General features: G+C 46.1%; 3 protein-coding genes across 3 annotated transcripts in view; 2 read left to right on the forward strand and 1 right to left on the reverse strand.

Annotated features, from left to right (window-relative positions):
* LOC107660561 (WD repeat-containing protein 20) overlaps positions 1 to 16,866 on the forward strand; it is a 19,781-nt gene continuing 2,915 nt past the window's right edge. The window contains 3 exon segments of the mRNA XM_074186906.1: positions 1 to 442; positions 600 to 1,974; positions 4,194 to 4,253. Coding sequence (XP_074043007.1) covers positions 48 to 442; positions 600 to 1,974; positions 4,194 to 4,247 — 1,824 coding nt within the window. The 5' untranslated portion in view covers positions 1 to 47 and the 3' untranslated portion in view covers positions 4,248 to 4,253.
* Positions 5,633 to 12,712, reverse strand: mok (MOK protein kinase). The gene is made up of 12 exons (XM_016449875.1): positions 12,480 to 12,712; positions 12,302 to 12,416; positions 10,126 to 10,215; positions 9,972 to 10,042; positions 9,821 to 9,899; positions 8,957 to 9,005; positions 8,681 to 8,859; positions 8,495 to 8,596; positions 7,907 to 8,080; positions 7,447 to 7,549; positions 6,696 to 6,887; positions 5,633 to 6,604 (listed from the first exon to the last, which is right to left on the reverse strand). Exons 1-12 carry the CDS (start codon positions 12,484 to 12,486, stop codon positions 6,533 to 6,535), a joined length of 1,233 nt encoding a protein of 410 aa, XP_016305361.1. The 5' UTR covers positions 12,487 to 12,712; the 3' UTR covers positions 5,633 to 6,532.
* nemf (nuclear export mediator factor) overlaps positions 13,975 to 16,866 on the forward strand; it is a 14,435-nt gene continuing 11,543 nt past the window's right edge. The window contains exons 1-12 of the mRNA XM_016449869.1: positions 13,975 to 14,036; positions 14,143 to 14,232; positions 14,322 to 14,395; positions 14,491 to 14,561; positions 14,674 to 14,749; positions 15,400 to 15,540; positions 15,646 to 15,854; positions 15,933 to 16,124; positions 16,211 to 16,274; positions 16,366 to 16,454; positions 16,528 to 16,631; positions 16,720 to 16,782. Of these exons, the coding sequence (XP_016305355.1) occupies positions 14,175 to 14,232; positions 14,322 to 14,395; positions 14,491 to 14,561; positions 14,674 to 14,749; positions 15,400 to 15,540; positions 15,646 to 15,854; positions 15,933 to 16,124; positions 16,211 to 16,274; positions 16,366 to 16,454; positions 16,528 to 16,631; positions 16,720 to 16,782 (1,141 nt within the window). The 5' untranslated portion in view covers positions 13,975 to 14,036; positions 14,143 to 14,174. The remainder of the gene's footprint in view (positions 14,037 to 14,142; positions 14,233 to 14,321; positions 14,396 to 14,490; positions 14,562 to 14,673; positions 14,750 to 15,399; positions 15,541 to 15,645; positions 15,855 to 15,932; positions 16,125 to 16,210; positions 16,275 to 16,365; positions 16,455 to 16,527; positions 16,632 to 16,719; positions 16,783 to 16,866) is intronic.

Raw genomic sequence — 16,866 nt, forward strand, 5'->3', positions numbered from 1 at the left:
TGCGCATGCGCGGCGCGTCAGATCCGGCTGCGGAAGGATGAATGTAAATGTCAAAGATGGCGGCGGAGGGAGGAGGGAAGGAGATGAACGAGATCAAGAGTCAGTTCAGCACGCGGGAAGGCGCGTATAAACTCCTCACGCACTCAGAGTACAGCAGACCCAACCGAGTGCCCTTCAACTCGCAGGGCTCCAACCCCGTCAGAGTCTCGTTCGTCAACGTCAACGATCAGTCCGGTAACGGCGAGCGCATCTGCTTCAATGTGGGCCGCGAGCTCTACTTCTACATCTATAAAAGCGTCAGGAAGGTGAGCGCGACGCGCGTTTATCTGCGCTTTCGTCAAATAGCTGTTATTTCGCATCATGGGTGACGCGACGTGAGTGTCACACGCACGCGCACGCACACGGCGCTCTCTCACTGCTGATGCGCAAATCAAAGTGCGCCGTTTATTTATTTCTGTGTGTGTGTGTGTGTGTGTGTGTGTGTCGTCTGTTTTCTGCATGGTGAGAATCACACGGCCCTAACACTGTATCTGTGTTTGTTGTGTTCTGGACGACATGTTTGTTTATTCTTTTTCTGGAGTTGATTTAATTGAAAGCAGTGTCATTGAAATGCTGGATACATTGGTCATGATCCTCTCTTTTAATCTCCTGTCCTCTCTGTCTTGTCTCTCCTGAACTGTTCAGAGACTCATAGATAAATCCCGGGTCACGTGTGTGAAGTGGGTCCCGGGCTCCGAGAGCCTGTTCCTCGTGGCTCACTCCAGCGGGAGCATGTACCTGTATAACGTGGAGCACACCTGCGGCACCACAGCGCCTCACTACCAGCTGCTGAAGCAGGGCGAGAGCTACAGCGTTCACACCTGCAAGAGCAAGTCCACACGCAATCCTCTGCTCAAGTGGACTGTGGGCGAGGGCGTGCTGAACGAGTTCTCCTTCTCGCCCGACGGGAAGTTCCTGGCCTGCGCGAGTCAGGACGGCTTCCTGCGCGTCTTCAACTTCGACGCAGTGGAGCTGCATGGCACCATGAAGAGCTACTTCGGCGGCCTGCTGTGCGTCTGCTGGAGCCCCGACGGGAAGTACATCGTGTCCGGCGGCGAGGACGACCTGGTGACCGTCTGGTGCTTCGCAGACTGCCGCGTGATCGCCCGCGGACACGGACATAAGTCCTGGGTGAGTGTGGTGGCGTTTGACCACTATACCACCAGCGTGGAGGAGAGCGAGCCCATGGAGTTCAGCGGCAGCGACGAGGACTTCCAGGAGCAGATGCACTCGGGCCGCGAGCGAGCCAACAGCACACAGTCTCGTCTGTCCAAGCGCAACTCCACGGACAGCCGGCCGGTGAGCGTGACGTACCGCTTCGGCTCGGTGGGGCAGGACACTCAGCTGTGCCTGTGGGACCTGACGGAGGACATTCTGTTCCCGCACCTGCCGCTGTCCCGGACGCGGACGCACACTAACGTGATGAACACCAGCGACCCGCCGGCCACAGCAAGCGGAAGCAGCGTCATCACCGGCTCCAGCAACCCCAGCACCAACGGCAGCAGCTCAAGTGTGCTCCCCGCTCCGCTGCCGCGCTCCAACAGCCTCCCGCACTCCGCCGCCGGCACTGGAAACAGCAAGAGCGCCGCCTCGGACAATCCCATCGCCGCCGGCGTCAGCAAGTTCGCCACGCTCTCGCTGCACGACCGCAAAGAGCGGCACCCCGACAAAGACCACAAGCGCAACCACAGCATGGGCCACATCAGCAGCAAGAGCAGCGACAAGCTCAACCTGCTGACCAAAACCAAAACAGACCCCGCCAAGACTCTGGGCACGCAGCTGTGTCCGCGCATGGAGGACGTGCCGCTGCTCGAGCCGCTCATCTGTAAAAAGATCGCGCACGAGAGACTCACTGTGCTCATCTTTCTAGAGGACTGTATAGTCACCGCGTGTCAGGAGGGGTTTATTTGCACGTGGGCGAGACCCGGCAAAGTGGTGAGTTCCTTTGCACCGTCTGCGAGCGGCGACTTCCTCCACACATTCACAGTCAGTCGAGGCTTGCTTTAGCCGCTCGTTTCTCCCACAGCGCTGCTCGTCTCTCGCTTCAGCTGAAGGCCTGATGATAAACTGAAGCATGCAGCGCTCTGGATCCCCAGAACAGGAGTACACCGCCAGCCAAAAGTTCTTTAACAGTAATCCTTCATGTTTTTTAAAGGGCTCATCGGATGAACATTTTCCACAAGTTGGCATAATTTATTAGTAGGGATGTAACGATTCACTCAACTCACGATTCGATTCACGATTTTTTTTTTTACAAAATGAGATTTAAGACAAATTATAAATTAAATGTGTCCTTTTATTATTGCTTGGACAAAATACTGTATGTTTCTTTGTGAAATTGAAATATAACACTATAATAATATACTAATATAGCACTTGCTCAGTGGTTGTGTAAACAACACCCTTTTTGCCTTGTCAAAAACAGCTCTGCTCACACCAGCCCGTTTTGGTGTATGTCTCTTTAAATGATAATGAGTCACTGCACCCCACCCCGCTTCCGGGATCTCCACTAAAGATAAAATAAATCCAGTCCTCTCTTGTCTCCTCCGAGCCTGGGACTCTAAATAATGATTTGTATTCGTCTGTGCAGCCAATGACAAAACATGTAGCATGTTTTCTGCAAACTTTTGTCATGGCGTCAGAACAAGTACGCCGCTGTCGCTTGTGAAAACAAGGATGGCTGAGCGCTGTGGGTGGAAACGTGCAGATTAATGGGCGGTAATATAATAAGAACCCCTTCCTACGTCAGAGGAGGAGAGAAATCTGATCGGCTCATTTTCTCACATGCTTGCAGAGAAAGTCTTTCAAAACCAAACTTACTGGGTTCTTCTTTTACGTTTTCTGAGTTGGTAGATGCACCAAACACTCAATTATAGCACTTAAATACGGAAAAAGTCAGATTTTCATCCGATGAGCCGTTTAAAGAAGTCTCTTCTGCTCATCAAGCCTGCATTTATTTGATCAGAAATACAACATTAGCAGTAATATTGTGAAACATTTTTACTATTGAAAATAACTATTTTCTGTGTGAATATCTGATAACTGTAATGTATTTCTGTGATGCGCAGCTGTATTTTCAGCATCATTACTCCAGTCTTCAGTGTCACATGATCTTCAGAAATCATTCTAATATGCTGATTTGCTGCTCAAGAATCATTTCTGATTATTATCAATGTTGAAAACAGTTGTGTAAATTTTTTCAGGATTCTTTGATGAATAGAAAGATCCAAAGATCAGCATTTATCTGAAATAAAAAGCTTTTGTAACATTATACACTCTAGCATTCAAAAGCTTGCAGTCAGTATAATTTTTTTTTGGGGGGGGGAAGAAATTATAGAAATTAATACTTTTATTCAGCAAGGATGCTTTAAACTGATCAAAAGTGATGCTAAAGACATTTATTATGTTACAAAAGTTTTCTATTTCGGATAAACGCTGTTCTTCTAAACTTTCTATTCATCAAAGAAACCTGAAAATTTCTACTCAGCTGTTTTCAACATAACAATAATCAGAAATGTTTCTCGAGCAGCAAATCAGCATATTAGAATGATTTCTGAAGATCATGAGACACTGAAGACTGGAGTAATGATGCTGAAAATACAGCTGCACATCACAGAAATACATTACAGTTTAACACATATTCACACAGAAAACAGCTAGTTTAAATAGTAAAAATATTTCACAATATTACTGCTTTTGTTATATTTTGGAACAAATAAATGCAGGCTTGATGACTTCTTTAAAACACATTACAAATCTCACGGTTCAAACACTTGTGACTGCTCGTGTAGGAACTTCTGAGGCCAGCTGCATAAAAGAGCCAGTATGTGAAGAACTAGTTTGACCAACTAGCAGTTAGCCAAGAGTCTTACTTTTCTGATTCAGATTGGGCTCATCTACGTTTAACTGACTTTAAAAAGTTATGAGCAGTCTTGAAGAAAACTAGACTAGTTAAAAGACTAGTCTAAGCATCCGGCGCCGGGTCTAGATGCATTGAGTGTTCAGTATTAGGATGCAAGTGTCCCTCTGAAATGAGAAGCCCAATATCGGTAGGTCTGTAACTAGTTGATCATGACCGTGACCTGTACGTTTGGTCAGATGTTTTTCCTCCACTATACGGCTTCGTTCAAATGTCTTCTCTTCTTTTTTTCCAGGGGTTGCTGTCATCCCAAAACCAAGCCAGCTCTCCCAGTGGAACAGTAGTATAGCCACGATATTCCCAGAACCGCTGGTTTTCCTCCTCTCCTGCTCTTGCTGTGCTTCTGGAGGCCTGTGTTCGCAGGGGATCCTTACATTTCTTCTGTTCTAACAGAGTATTTATTTGAATTGTTTTGTTGCTTTCACTCTCAAATGCATCTCACGGTGTTATTTTCTCCTGTGTATGTCAAGCTTGCCTGAGGTGTGGGCAATCATTTAATCAGGCGGAAAAGCAGTGGGCTTGAATTCAGTTTGCTGAGAAAGACCTGGTGGTCCACACGGCTCCAGACTCGCTTCCAGCACAGATCCTTTTAACGCTTTTACCTTCTCCCTCTTTCTGATGGAACAGGTTCCACCCGCTGTTCAAGACTTGGCACTGATTTTATTTAGGTTGTTGTTTTGGTAACTACTTTAAAGGATCACAAAAGACAAAAAAGGAAGAAATAGATGTTTGGGGAAGGCCTTGATGCACTTGGCTTTAATATCCTCTGTCTTGAAATCTGAATCTGAAAAGCTGGATGCTGCAATCATAGTTTTTTAAAGAAAATTTGTTTGCACTTAATAGTTTATTAGAAGAGAATGGCTTTACATTTTTGTGTGCGAGGACTCACAGACCGGTATAATGTGGAGAATTATGATTAAAACTTTGTATCTATTGAGCATTTATTTTAATATTGTTTCAGATAAAAATCTGCTTTGTATTATATGTATAATATTGTAATTCAGTGATTTATCGGGGCAAAAGCAAATGATCAGTAACTCTAGTGGACCTGTCATCATTACAGGAAATAGTGACATTTCTAAAGCAGAAAAATAGACATAATGATATTAAAAATAATCTTAAATATGCAGGTTTCTGTTTGTTTAGTTTTGTTTTCCTGTCTCTTGTACAAAAGTCCCCCAGATGTATTTTGATATGAGATTTCTGTAAGAGGATCACGCTGATCTATTGTTACAGACGGCCAAACGCATGAAGCTCAGGAAGTCTAGCAGACGCAGAAAACAGACCTTACGAAAGAGTCCCAGAGTTCATATTTTGCTTACCAACAGCAAACTTATTCTATGTACTACTAAGAAAAAGCCACTAGAGCGATCGGTAGAATCTCACAGTGTGACACTATTAAACGTCTAACAGAGTCTTTTCTGTGAACTAGCAGTCATTGTTCATGAGATATACACTAACCAGGAAAGACCAGGATGTGGAAGTGCTCATATTTTTGATTCATGTGGTTAACATTTTGCATTTCACATTTTGTTCTTCATTAAAAAAAAGTCCATGGATGTTTGGTCTGGTGTGTATCGTCCTTGGCTGTGATGTTGTGTGAACTAGTTTACTTTAACCAGCTAACCACTAACTAGTGCTGAGCTGCTGCTGTTATTACAGGGTTTGTGCTTTTTCATGCTGGTCCAGAATAACAGTTTTTGTCCTATTTCGCAGAATCTATTTATTTTTGTTCTACTGTACGTCAGCAGGTGAAACCAACATTCACCATATGTGTATTTGACACTTCTGTTACTAAGACCGTGTTTTGATTTGATTTAAGCTGTTTTATTTATGCTGATTGGTATAATTGAAAAAAGTGCAAAAACACTAATGTAAAGGTAGAGTTTATGGCAAATGGTAAATTTCATGCCAAAATGCATTCGTGTAAAATCATCAAGCGAACCGTTACAGATCTGGTGGTCGGTATACAGTAGTGAGATCATTTACAGGCAACACAAATGTCAGATATCTACAGTGTGCTGTCGAAACATGGCAATCTGCAACGAGTGTACAGTAAAACCCCTTTATTGAACACTATATAAAGTCCACTTGTGGAAATGTCTCAGTGGCTCCAATAGCAAACCAGCGCTGCTGATGATCCTGTTTAACGTTCATCCCATAATAAAAAGTGCAATAACACCAGGAACAACCAGCACGAATGGCACTTGCTGTCTCTGCCGTGAGATCCGTCTCGTTTAGAGAGATTAATTGGTCTGGTTTGGGTTAAATACTGGTCTAATGGAAAGCAGCAGACTTACATTAGTTACATCCATTTTTATAGAATCTGTTTTCAACAATCTGAAACCAATAAACTGCAGTTAGGTCAGATTTGGGACGGATGTATCGTGACCGTTTGAATCGGTCAGCCAATAAACCCATGCAAATAATCAGCTTGTACTGGTTTGAAAACGGCGTGTTTCTGTGTGTGCACAGACTTTTATTATGTAATGTAAATGTTGACGTCTAGTCTGTTGAAGCCAGCACACTGGAACCAGAGGCAGACGCGAGGCGTGTTGGTCAGTGTTCAGTGGGTCAGCACTCGTCTGGACGGCGCTCCAGCGGAGGCATGTAGCTGCTCTTGAAACGGTGTGGCTCTTCTTTGGGCTTTTCAAATCAGAAGAACAGAGATTCAGATCACAGACAGGACGCTCTAGAGCAGATGAATGCACTGAAGCTGGTGTAAAGGTGTGATTACTTTGGTCAGACGCGAGTGGCACTTTTTGGAGATGGCCGGCAGAGAGCCGCGGTGCGAGACGCTCAGCGCTGGGAAGCTGGACACTGGGTAAGGGATTGTGGGTGTCGGGATCACCACGTTGAGTTTTGGTAGCTCCAGAGGGAAGTGCGAGGCGTTTCGTCGGCTGAGCGAGTCGCTGGCGTGCTTGAGATGCTGCCGAGAGGAACAGAGAGTCAACCGTTAAAACATTTCATCACAACTGCAAATTATGAGCTGAGAATTGACTCTTTATGCTGCTTTCTGTCAAAATGCATTTAGTTTCTTTTCAATGAAAGAAGACAAAACAATGTGTTCATTAGGTGACGACAAAGTACAACTGAAATTCAATAATATCCAAAGGTTTTATGTATTAACTGAAATCAACAACAGAAATGACCTCCAGTCGAAAGACAGACAGCATTAAGCATGCTTTGTTTTCATTCTTCATTGTCTGTGTTTTTGCTCATTGTGATGGAAAGAGTGCGTTCACAACAGTTCACGTGTCCTTTTGTGTTATTTTGTGCAAATGAAAGTTATAAAATGCCGTTTATGTTGCGCGTGTATGTGATTAATCTCAAATGCTTCCGTGTTTGTTCAGGCCGATCCCTGACTGGATTATTGCATTATTGGAATTTTCTCAATTTTTCTTCTTCAAAAAACACTGTGCATTCTTAATATTCAGCAAAGGATTTTTATTTTGTCTAACATCTACTGGCGTGCTGTGAAGAGGTACCTGTCGTCTTCCCTGCCGTGCGATTCTCCACAGCTGATCCACGGATTCTCCCTCGACAGCTCCGATCGCCTTCCGCAGACTCGCTGCTTTCCTCTCACACATCCTGCAGAAAACACCACAGAAAGAGCTGAAGCAGTGCTGCAACAGGTACAGGCCACACGTGTGGTTCGACTGATTCTGTACTGACTGACAAACAGCTGCACTGAAAGGAAGCCTCGAGTTACTGATCTTACGCTTTATTCTGAAAGCCAGAGTGTCTGATAACAGTGACATCAGGCTGATCCTGTGTTCATAAACACAGCTTTTACCTGCTTTACCACTGATCTCACATCACTGAAAAATGCAATTTGCGGGTAAAATGTTTTCATGAGCAAACAGTGCCTGAGAGCATCTTTAAGTGAAACTGTTTTTCTGCAGCATGCTTTAATGCTTCTGTGTCAGTCTGGAGGTGTGTTCATACCGCAGTTCTCTGAAGCAGGGGTGCTGCAGCGCTGTGCGGGCGCTGATGCGCTCCTCGGGGTCGTAGGTCAACATCTGGTGCAGCAGAGACAGAGCGGCTGCAGAGCACTGAGGGATCAGCTGGGAGATCCCACAGCCTCTGCGAGGAGGGAAGTCGAAGCGCATCGCACGGGACCTTCAACACAACATTTAAACCATGAATTAAACATTATTTTAGCTAAAAATGAAACTCCTTTTTGGGAAATTAAGCATTCTGTCATTTTGATAATGGCCTTGGGTCTAAATGCTATACATTACAACTACGCATTATTATACACATCATCTGCTTGTTGAGTCAGAGTCAGGTGCAATCCTCATCTCAGATGTTCATAATCACTATTTTTTTAATCGCACACCTTTAAGCTAAGCTTTAATAACTGCCGGCGTTCACGAGTCACTCTCATCAAGCCTGCATGCTGTGCGCTGGTCCGTTCTGTGTCTACATGTGACTGTGTTTGTGCTCTTAGTCTGCTGGATGCTGCTTTGGTCTCTTTTCTCTCTTCAGGGCAGAGGGATGTCTGAAATATTGTTTTGATGAGTTTGTTCTCACTGTTTGAACTTCTGCAGCAGCGAGCTGTCCGGCGTGCCCAGCACATCGTGGATTTTGCTGACCTGGTCTAACTCGTTTCGGCCGGGGAATAAAGGGCTCAGACTAGAAGACATGGAAACGACTGATTAGAACATGACAACAAATCGAGGAACAAACGCCACACCGCTCACGGCACGATGGAAGCACCTGAGGATCTCGAAGAAGACGCATCCGGCGCTCCACATGTCCATCTTCTGCGAGTAGTGTCCGTCGGTCAGCAGGCACTCGGGCGCGCGGTACCAGCGTGTGGAGATGTACTCGGTGTGAGGAGGTCTGGAGAAGATGCTCCTGCAGGAGCCGAAGTCTGCCAGCTTCAGCACATCGTTCTGTGAGAGACAGCAGAAGTGACTGAACATATACGTGCACACTTATTGTCACAAACAAATAATGATGAAAAAAATCACATAGTCTGGATGGCCTTACTTTGATCAAGATGTTCTCTGGCTTCACGTCTCTGTGGAATATGCCATGGCTGCGTTCAGAATGACCAGATAAGTGTCAGTATCATCACTCATGAGGAGGCTGAGAGTGTGTGAGAGTGTGTGTAGTGTGTGTGTGTGTGTGTTTGTGTGTGTGTGTGTGTGTGTGGTGTGTGTATGTGAGTCTTGAGTGTGAGTGAGTCTGAATGTGTGTGTGAGTCTAAACTGTGTGTGATTCTAAATTTTGTGTCTACGTTTGAGTCTGAGTGTGTGGGTGTGTTTGAGTATGTGTGTGAGTGAGTCTGTATGTGTGTGTGTGTGAGAGTCAAATTGTGTGTCTAAGTGTGAGTCTGAGTGTGTGTGAGTCTAAATTGTGTGTTTCTAAGTGTGAGTCTGTGTGTGTGTGTGTGTGAGTCTGAGAGACAGTCTGAGTGTGTGTGTCTAAGTGTGAGTGAGTCTGAATGTGTGTGTATGAGTCCGAGTGTGTGTGTGTGTATATGAGTCTTGAGGGTGAATATAGCGTGTATGGGGTGTATAGGGTGTGTGTGTGTGTGTATATAGTGTGTATAGTGTGTGTTTGTGTGTGAGTGTGTGTATAGGGTGTGTGTGCGTGTATAGTGTGTGTGTATATAGTGTGTATGTGTGTATAGTGTGTGTGTGTGTATAGTGTGTGAGTGTGTTTGTGTGTATAGTGTTTGTGTGTATAGAGTGTGTGTAGTGTGTGTGTGTGTGTGTTTGTGTGTGTGTGTGTGTGTGTGGTGTGTGAGAGTGTGTGTAGTGTGTGTGTGTGTGTGTTTGTGTGTGTGTGTGTGTGTGTGGTGTGTGAGAGTGTGTGTAGTGTGTGTGTGTGTGTGTTCACGAGTGTCACCTGTGCATGTGATCCAAAGAGCGGCACAGCTGGAACATGTAGTGCTTGACTTTACTCTCCGCTAGAGGACACTGACGGCCTGCAGGAGGAACACAAGACACGTTTACTTCCGTGTGAAGCATTTCATCACAGCAAACACACCGTACCGTACCTTTAATAAACTCGTATATGTTCATCTCCATGAGCTCACAGATGAGTGACAGCGTTCCCGTGTCTTTATCGCTGTAAAGCAGAGTGTGTGATCAGTTCAACACATATTAATATTCATTCACTCATTCAGAACTGAGTTGTTAATAAATACTCACTAAATGAGCTCATGAAGCTGGATGATGTTGGGATGGGGACTCAAACGCTTCATGGCTTGAACCTCCCGGAGACTGTGAGCCTGATCCACACTGACAACAATCAGCATACAGTATTACTGCTCATGTCAGTAACCAGACGAATGAGTCAGAAGAGCAGCAGAGGGCATGAAAAACAATGTGTTTATCACACACACTCAGACACACACACACACACTCACTCCCACACACAGACACTCCCACACACAGACACACACAGACACACACACACACACACACACACACACAGACACTCAGACACACACACACACACACACACACTCAGACACTCAGACACACACACACACACTCACTCCCACACACACACAGACACACACACACACACACACACACACACAGACACTCAGACACACACACACACACACACACACTCAGACACTCAGACACACACACACACACTCACTCCCACACACACACAGACACACACACACACACACACACACACACAGACACTCAGACACACACACACACACACACACACTCAGACACTCAGACACACACACACACACTCACTCCCACACACACACAGACACACACACACACACACACACACACACAGACACTCAGACACACACACACACACACACACACTCAGACACTCAGACACACACACACACACTCACTCCCACACACACACAGACACACACACACACACACACACACACACAGACACTCAGACACACACACACACACACACACACTCAGACACTCAGACACACACACACACACTCACTCCCACACACACACAGACACACACACACACACACACACACACACAGACACTCAGACACACACACACACACACACACACTCAGACACTCAGACACACACACACACACTCACTCCCACACACACACAGACACACACACACACACACACACACACACAGACACTCAGACACACACACACACACACACACACTCAGACACTCAGACACACACACACACACTCACTCCCACACACACACAGACACACACACACACACACACACACACACAGACACTCAGACACACACACACACACACACACACTCAGACACTCAGACACACACACACACACTCACTCCCACACACACACAGACACACACACACACACACACACACACACAGACACTCAGACACACACACACACACACACACACTCAGACACTCAGACACACACACACACACTCACTCCCACACACACACAGACACACACACACACACACACACACACACAGACACTCAGACACACACACACACACACACACACTCAGACACTCAGACACACACACACACACTCACTCCCACACACACACAGACACACACACACACACACACACACACACAGACACTCAGACACACACACACACACACACACACTCAGACACTCAGACACACACACACACACTCACTCCCACACACACACAGACACACACACACACACACACACACACACAGACACTCAGACACACACACACACACACACACACTCAGACACTCAGACACACACACACACACTCACTCCCACACACACACAGACACACACACACACACACACACACACACAGACACTCAGACACACACACACACACACACACACTCAGACACTCAGACACACACACACACACTCACTCCCACACACACACAGACACACACACACACACACACACACACACAGACACTCAGACACACACACACACACACACACACTCAGACACTCAGACACACACACACACACTCACTCCCACACACACACAGACACACACACACACACACACACACACACAGACACTCAGACACACACACACACACACACACACTCAGACACTCAGACACACACACACACACTCACTCCCACACACACACAGACACACACACACACACACACACACACACAGACACTCAGACACACACACACACACACACACACTCAGACACTCAGACACACACACACACACTCACTCCCACACACACACAGACACACACACACACACACACACACACACAGACACTCAGACACACACACACACACACACACACTCAGACACTCAGACACACACACACACACTCACTCCCACACACACACAGACACACACACACACACACACACACACGGCCGGTTACTAGTGACGTCATACCTCTCGATGGTCTGCTTCATGGTTTTACAGGCGTAATGTTTGCCGTCCTTCAGACTCTGGACCTTCATGACGTCAGAGAACGTTCCCTCTCCGATCTTCCTGATGATCCTGTAATCTACAGCAGATCAGAGTGAAATACATGAAACATGATCAACAGCGGAACACGAGCGGCTCTTACTGTTCATTCCTCAGCCGGCGCCGTCGCATGTCAGCTTTAATTCACATCTTATCAGAACAAACGCAAGCTTTGATTCGGTACAGGTTCGTTTGATCGATCGGTGACGCGTCAGCGCCGGTCTCCATGGCAACGACGCGCGCCTGAACTCTGACCTGCAGCCAGAGGTCGCGCTCTTCAGCGATCACCGTGAGCTCTGGCTTTAATATCACATTCATATCATCGATATCAAAGATCCTCACCTCTGTGTGACAGTGACAGAGTCTTGCGCTCGGATCGAGTGTTTTCCCGCTTCAGACTCATTTCAGCGCGTTTACACACATTAGTGTTCAAACTGAACGCGTTTCCTGAATCTAAATGAATAAACCGAACAGCTGTCGCATCACCACGTCGCGTTTTACATCTGTGTTATTATCATCATCATCATTACTGTTATCAGGTTTAAATATCGATCTATTTGATTTATTTTTAATCGTGTAATATTATTGCATTTACGGCTCGCTCCGGTAAAAACGCAAACGGGCTTCCGTACACAGACAGATGCGCATGCGCACAATCAGCGCGGAGCCCGTCGTGTCAGATGTGCGAACTCAGAGTTTGTTATCATAATTCATAATAATCAGTCATGAAGAGCAGGTTTAATACGGTGGATATCAGGGCGGTGATTGCAGAAATCAATGCGAAGTAAGAACTTTAATATCGTCAGTAATGTGATCAGGTTTATCTATTTTGTTGTGAGTGAGACTAATAATACTGATGTTGTGTGTTTGTGTGCAGGTGTGTCGGGATGAGAGTCAACAACGTCTATGACATCGACACTAAAACATACCTGATCAAGCTGCAGAAGTGAGTGACACACACACACTCTCACACACTACACACACACACTCTCACACACCACACACTCTCACACACTACACACACTCACACACTACACACACACACTCTCACACACTACACACACTCACACACTACACACACACACTCTCACACACTACACACACTCACACACTACACACACACACTCTCACACACTACACACACTCACACACTACACACACACACTCTCACACACTACACACACACACTCTCACACACTACACACACACTACACACACACACACACTCTCTCACACACTACACACACACACACTACACACTCTCTCACACACTACACACACACACACTACACACACTCTCACACACACACTCCCACACTCACACACACACTCTCACACACTCTCACACACACACACACAGGGGAACATCATCCTGACGGATCATGAGTTCACCATCCTGAATCTTCTGCGCTTCCGCACCGCTGAGGCCGAGGACGTGGATGTGAAGATCGCTGTGAGGGAGCGGTATCCCGTGGAGAACGCCAGACCGCAGGAGTCGCTCATCAGCCTGGGCAGGTACACGTCACGCCACACGGATGTAAATGTGTGTGTTTATCATGACAGATGACCACGGCTCATGTTTCTCTTCTCAGACTCACAGAGATCTTGTCTGAAGCTCAGAGTGAAGAGCAAGTGAAGCGGGTTCTGAATCCTCATCTGCGTATGTCACGTGCTTTATGTGTCATTGTGAACGACTGTTACACGCGCACGCACACACACACTCACACTCACACAGTCCGTGCTGATCATGTTGTGTGTTTGTGCAGCGTACGGTGGCTCTCTCATCGAACACTGTCTCATGGCGGTCGGGTTGCCAGGTCTCTGTAAAGTGGACAGCCAGCTTGAAGTCACGCAGGGTAAAAATCCTCTGCATTCATGTAAACCAATGGCAGGGACTGGTTGCTGGAGTAGCTGTGTGTTATGATGGTCTCCTTGTCCTTTGCAGTAAGTCCGAAGATCCTGGAGGCCTTGCAGATGGCTGAAGATTATATGGAGAAAACGGCCAACTTCAGCGGAAGGGTGAGCGTGACTTATGAACGATGACGAGAACGCATTCCTAACCTGTGGCTCGATCGCTATCTGATGCTCGTCTGTTCACATCTGTCCACTCTCAGGGCTACATCGTTCAGAAGAGTGAGAAGAAGCCCAGCATGAGTCCAGATGAAGCTGAGGAAGAGTTGCTCACGTATGATGATCTGATTTCATCACTCTTCTTTCTTCCGGTCGTATTTTATCATGCTGTTGATAAACAGAGCTTTTCTGTCATGTGCAATAATTGATCCTCTTTTGTTTAACAGATATGAAGAATTTCATCCATTTCTGTTTTGCCAACATGAAAAAAGCCGCTCTGTTGAGTTTGAGTCTTTTAACAAGGTTAGTAGTTGCACACGCTGCAGATGTGGAATACATCCCCCTTTCAGAATCTGCAAGATGTTTCTCATTTAAAAAAAACTCTTAAATCAGAGCAGAAACAATTAAATGTATAGTCATGGCGTTAAAAGTTGCATCACAGCAAAAAAGAAGTCTTCCTCAGTATTTTTGTCTTGTTTTCTAATACAAATATCTAAACACCCTTAAATCAAGACATGTTTACTAATGCTAATGTAAATGAGGTCTTGAAAAATTTTACAAAATTAAGTGAGTTTATGATTAAAACAAGAACAAATATCTGTCGGTGGGGTCAGAAAACTTATCTTCCCTTTGAATTAAGTTTATTTTTCTGACCCCACTAGCAGATATTTGTTCTTGTTTTAACCATAAACTCACTTAACGTTGATCAGTTTCGCAGAAAACAAGACTTTTTCTGTCATTTTGTTTCTCCAGTAAATGTGTCTTGATTTAAGAATCTTTAGATATTTGCGCTGGAAAACAAGACCGAAATACTGAGAAAGAACAGCAGTTTGCAGTGAGATCAGAAGGTACAGTATAAGATATTTCTGTATTTCTAGTGGTTTGGAGCAGGGCTATTCAAGCCTTATTTTTGTAAAATGAATTAAACACAATCTTCTTTCATCTGATCTCAGGCAGTGGATGAGTTCTTCTCTAAGATGGAGAGTCAGAAGCTGGACGTGAAAGCGCTGCAGCAGGAGAAACACGCGCTGAAGAAGCTGGATAACGTCAGACGAGATCACGAGCAGCGGCTGCAGGCGCTTCATCAGGCTCAGGTGTCAGTCGGTGTTTACCTTTCAGTCTGAGTCTCAGAGGCTTGGACACGTTTCAGTCACACAGTAATGAACCAGAGAAACATTTAAAGAGCGTTTGTGTTGTAGGAAGTGGACCGGCTGAAGGGAGAGCTGGTGGAGATGAACCTTCACATAGTGGACAGAGCTCTTCAGGTGGTGCGCAGCGCTCTGGCCAATCAGGTGGACTGGGCCGAGATCGGTCAGATCGTGAAGGAAGCTCAGGCGGCTGGAGATCCCGTGGCCTGTGCCATTAAAGAGCTCAAGCTGCAGAGCAATCACATCACTATGCTGCTGAAGTGAGAGCTTTCAGATACACAGCATCAGATGCCTCTTCATCATGTCTTAGTTTGACCGGATCCTCGTGTCTCTTTCAGAAACCCGTACGCTGGTTCTGAGGACAGAGAGGCAGAAGACACGGATGCCAGAAAGACTGTGGAGGCATTGGAAGCGCAGAAGGGGAAAAAGGGTAAGAACAAAGACAAAGGACAGAAAGGAAAAGTCGAGAAGGACAAACCGGTCCTAGTGGACGTCGATCTGAATCTCTCGGCTTACGCCAATGCAAAGAAGTGAGTTTACACGTGAATACTGCGATCAGACGTGAGCTTCATTCTGTCTGAATGACACGTTTACTGAAGCACGAGTCTCTCGTCAGGTATTACGACAGCAAGAGAAACGCGGCCAAGAAAGAGCAGAAAACTGTGGAAGCGGCACAGAAGGTGAGCAGACACGTGACTGGTGGACGACGTGTGTGTTTAGTTTTGGCTGCAGGTTTGTTAAATGTGTGCTTTGTGTTTGTTTCGACTCGAGGCCTTCAAATCTGCTGAGAAAAAGACCAAACAAACACTTAAAGAAGTGCAGACAGTGACCAGCATCCAGAAGGCCAGGAAGGTGTACTGGTAAAGACAAACATCCGTCCGTCCGCTGTGTTGTGTTGTGTGTGTTTCTCTGATCCGGCACGTCTGTGTTCAGGTTTGAGAAGTTTCTGTGGTTCGTCAGCTCCGAGAACTACCTGATCATCGCAGGACGAGACCAGCAGCAGAACGAGATGATCGTCAAGCGCTACCTGAGAGCAGGTCAGACCGAAGCTTCCTCCGCTCCCATGATGCTCTCCCGAGGGTTCCTCTGTTTCTCTGAATCCTGTGCTGCCATGTGTTTCCTCAGGGGACGTTTACGTTCATGCCGATCTGCACGGAGCCACGAGCTGCGTGATCAAGAACCCGTCTGGTGAGGACTTATCACTAAACTCAACTTTCTAAAGGTGAACATCGATCTGATGTTTGTCAGATTCAGATGAGACATTTTAATTCA

This window comes from Sinocyclocheilus anshuiensis, unplaced genomic scaffold (genome assembly GCF_001515605.1).
Source record: "Sinocyclocheilus anshuiensis isolate Anshui unplaced genomic scaffold, SAMN03320099.WGS_v1.1 scaffold1671, whole genome shotgun sequence".
NCBI classification, from domain to species: Eukaryota; Metazoa; Chordata; class Actinopteri; order Cypriniformes; family Cyprinidae; genus Sinocyclocheilus; species Sinocyclocheilus anshuiensis.

What these genes read in the sequence shown, in the direction of transcription:
- mok (XM_016449875.1), bottom strand. An exon ending in CTGCTGCAGAAGTTCAAACA is followed by an intron (nt 8,081 to 8,494) that starts GTGAGAACAAAC and finishes GTTGTGTTGAAG; the next exon opens with GTCCCGTGCGATGCGCTTCG. An exon ending in CCCTGCTTCAGAGAACTGCG is followed by an intron (nt 7,550 to 7,906) that starts GTATGAACACAC and finishes TGTTTTCTGCAG; the next exon opens with GATGTGTGAGAGGAAAGCAG.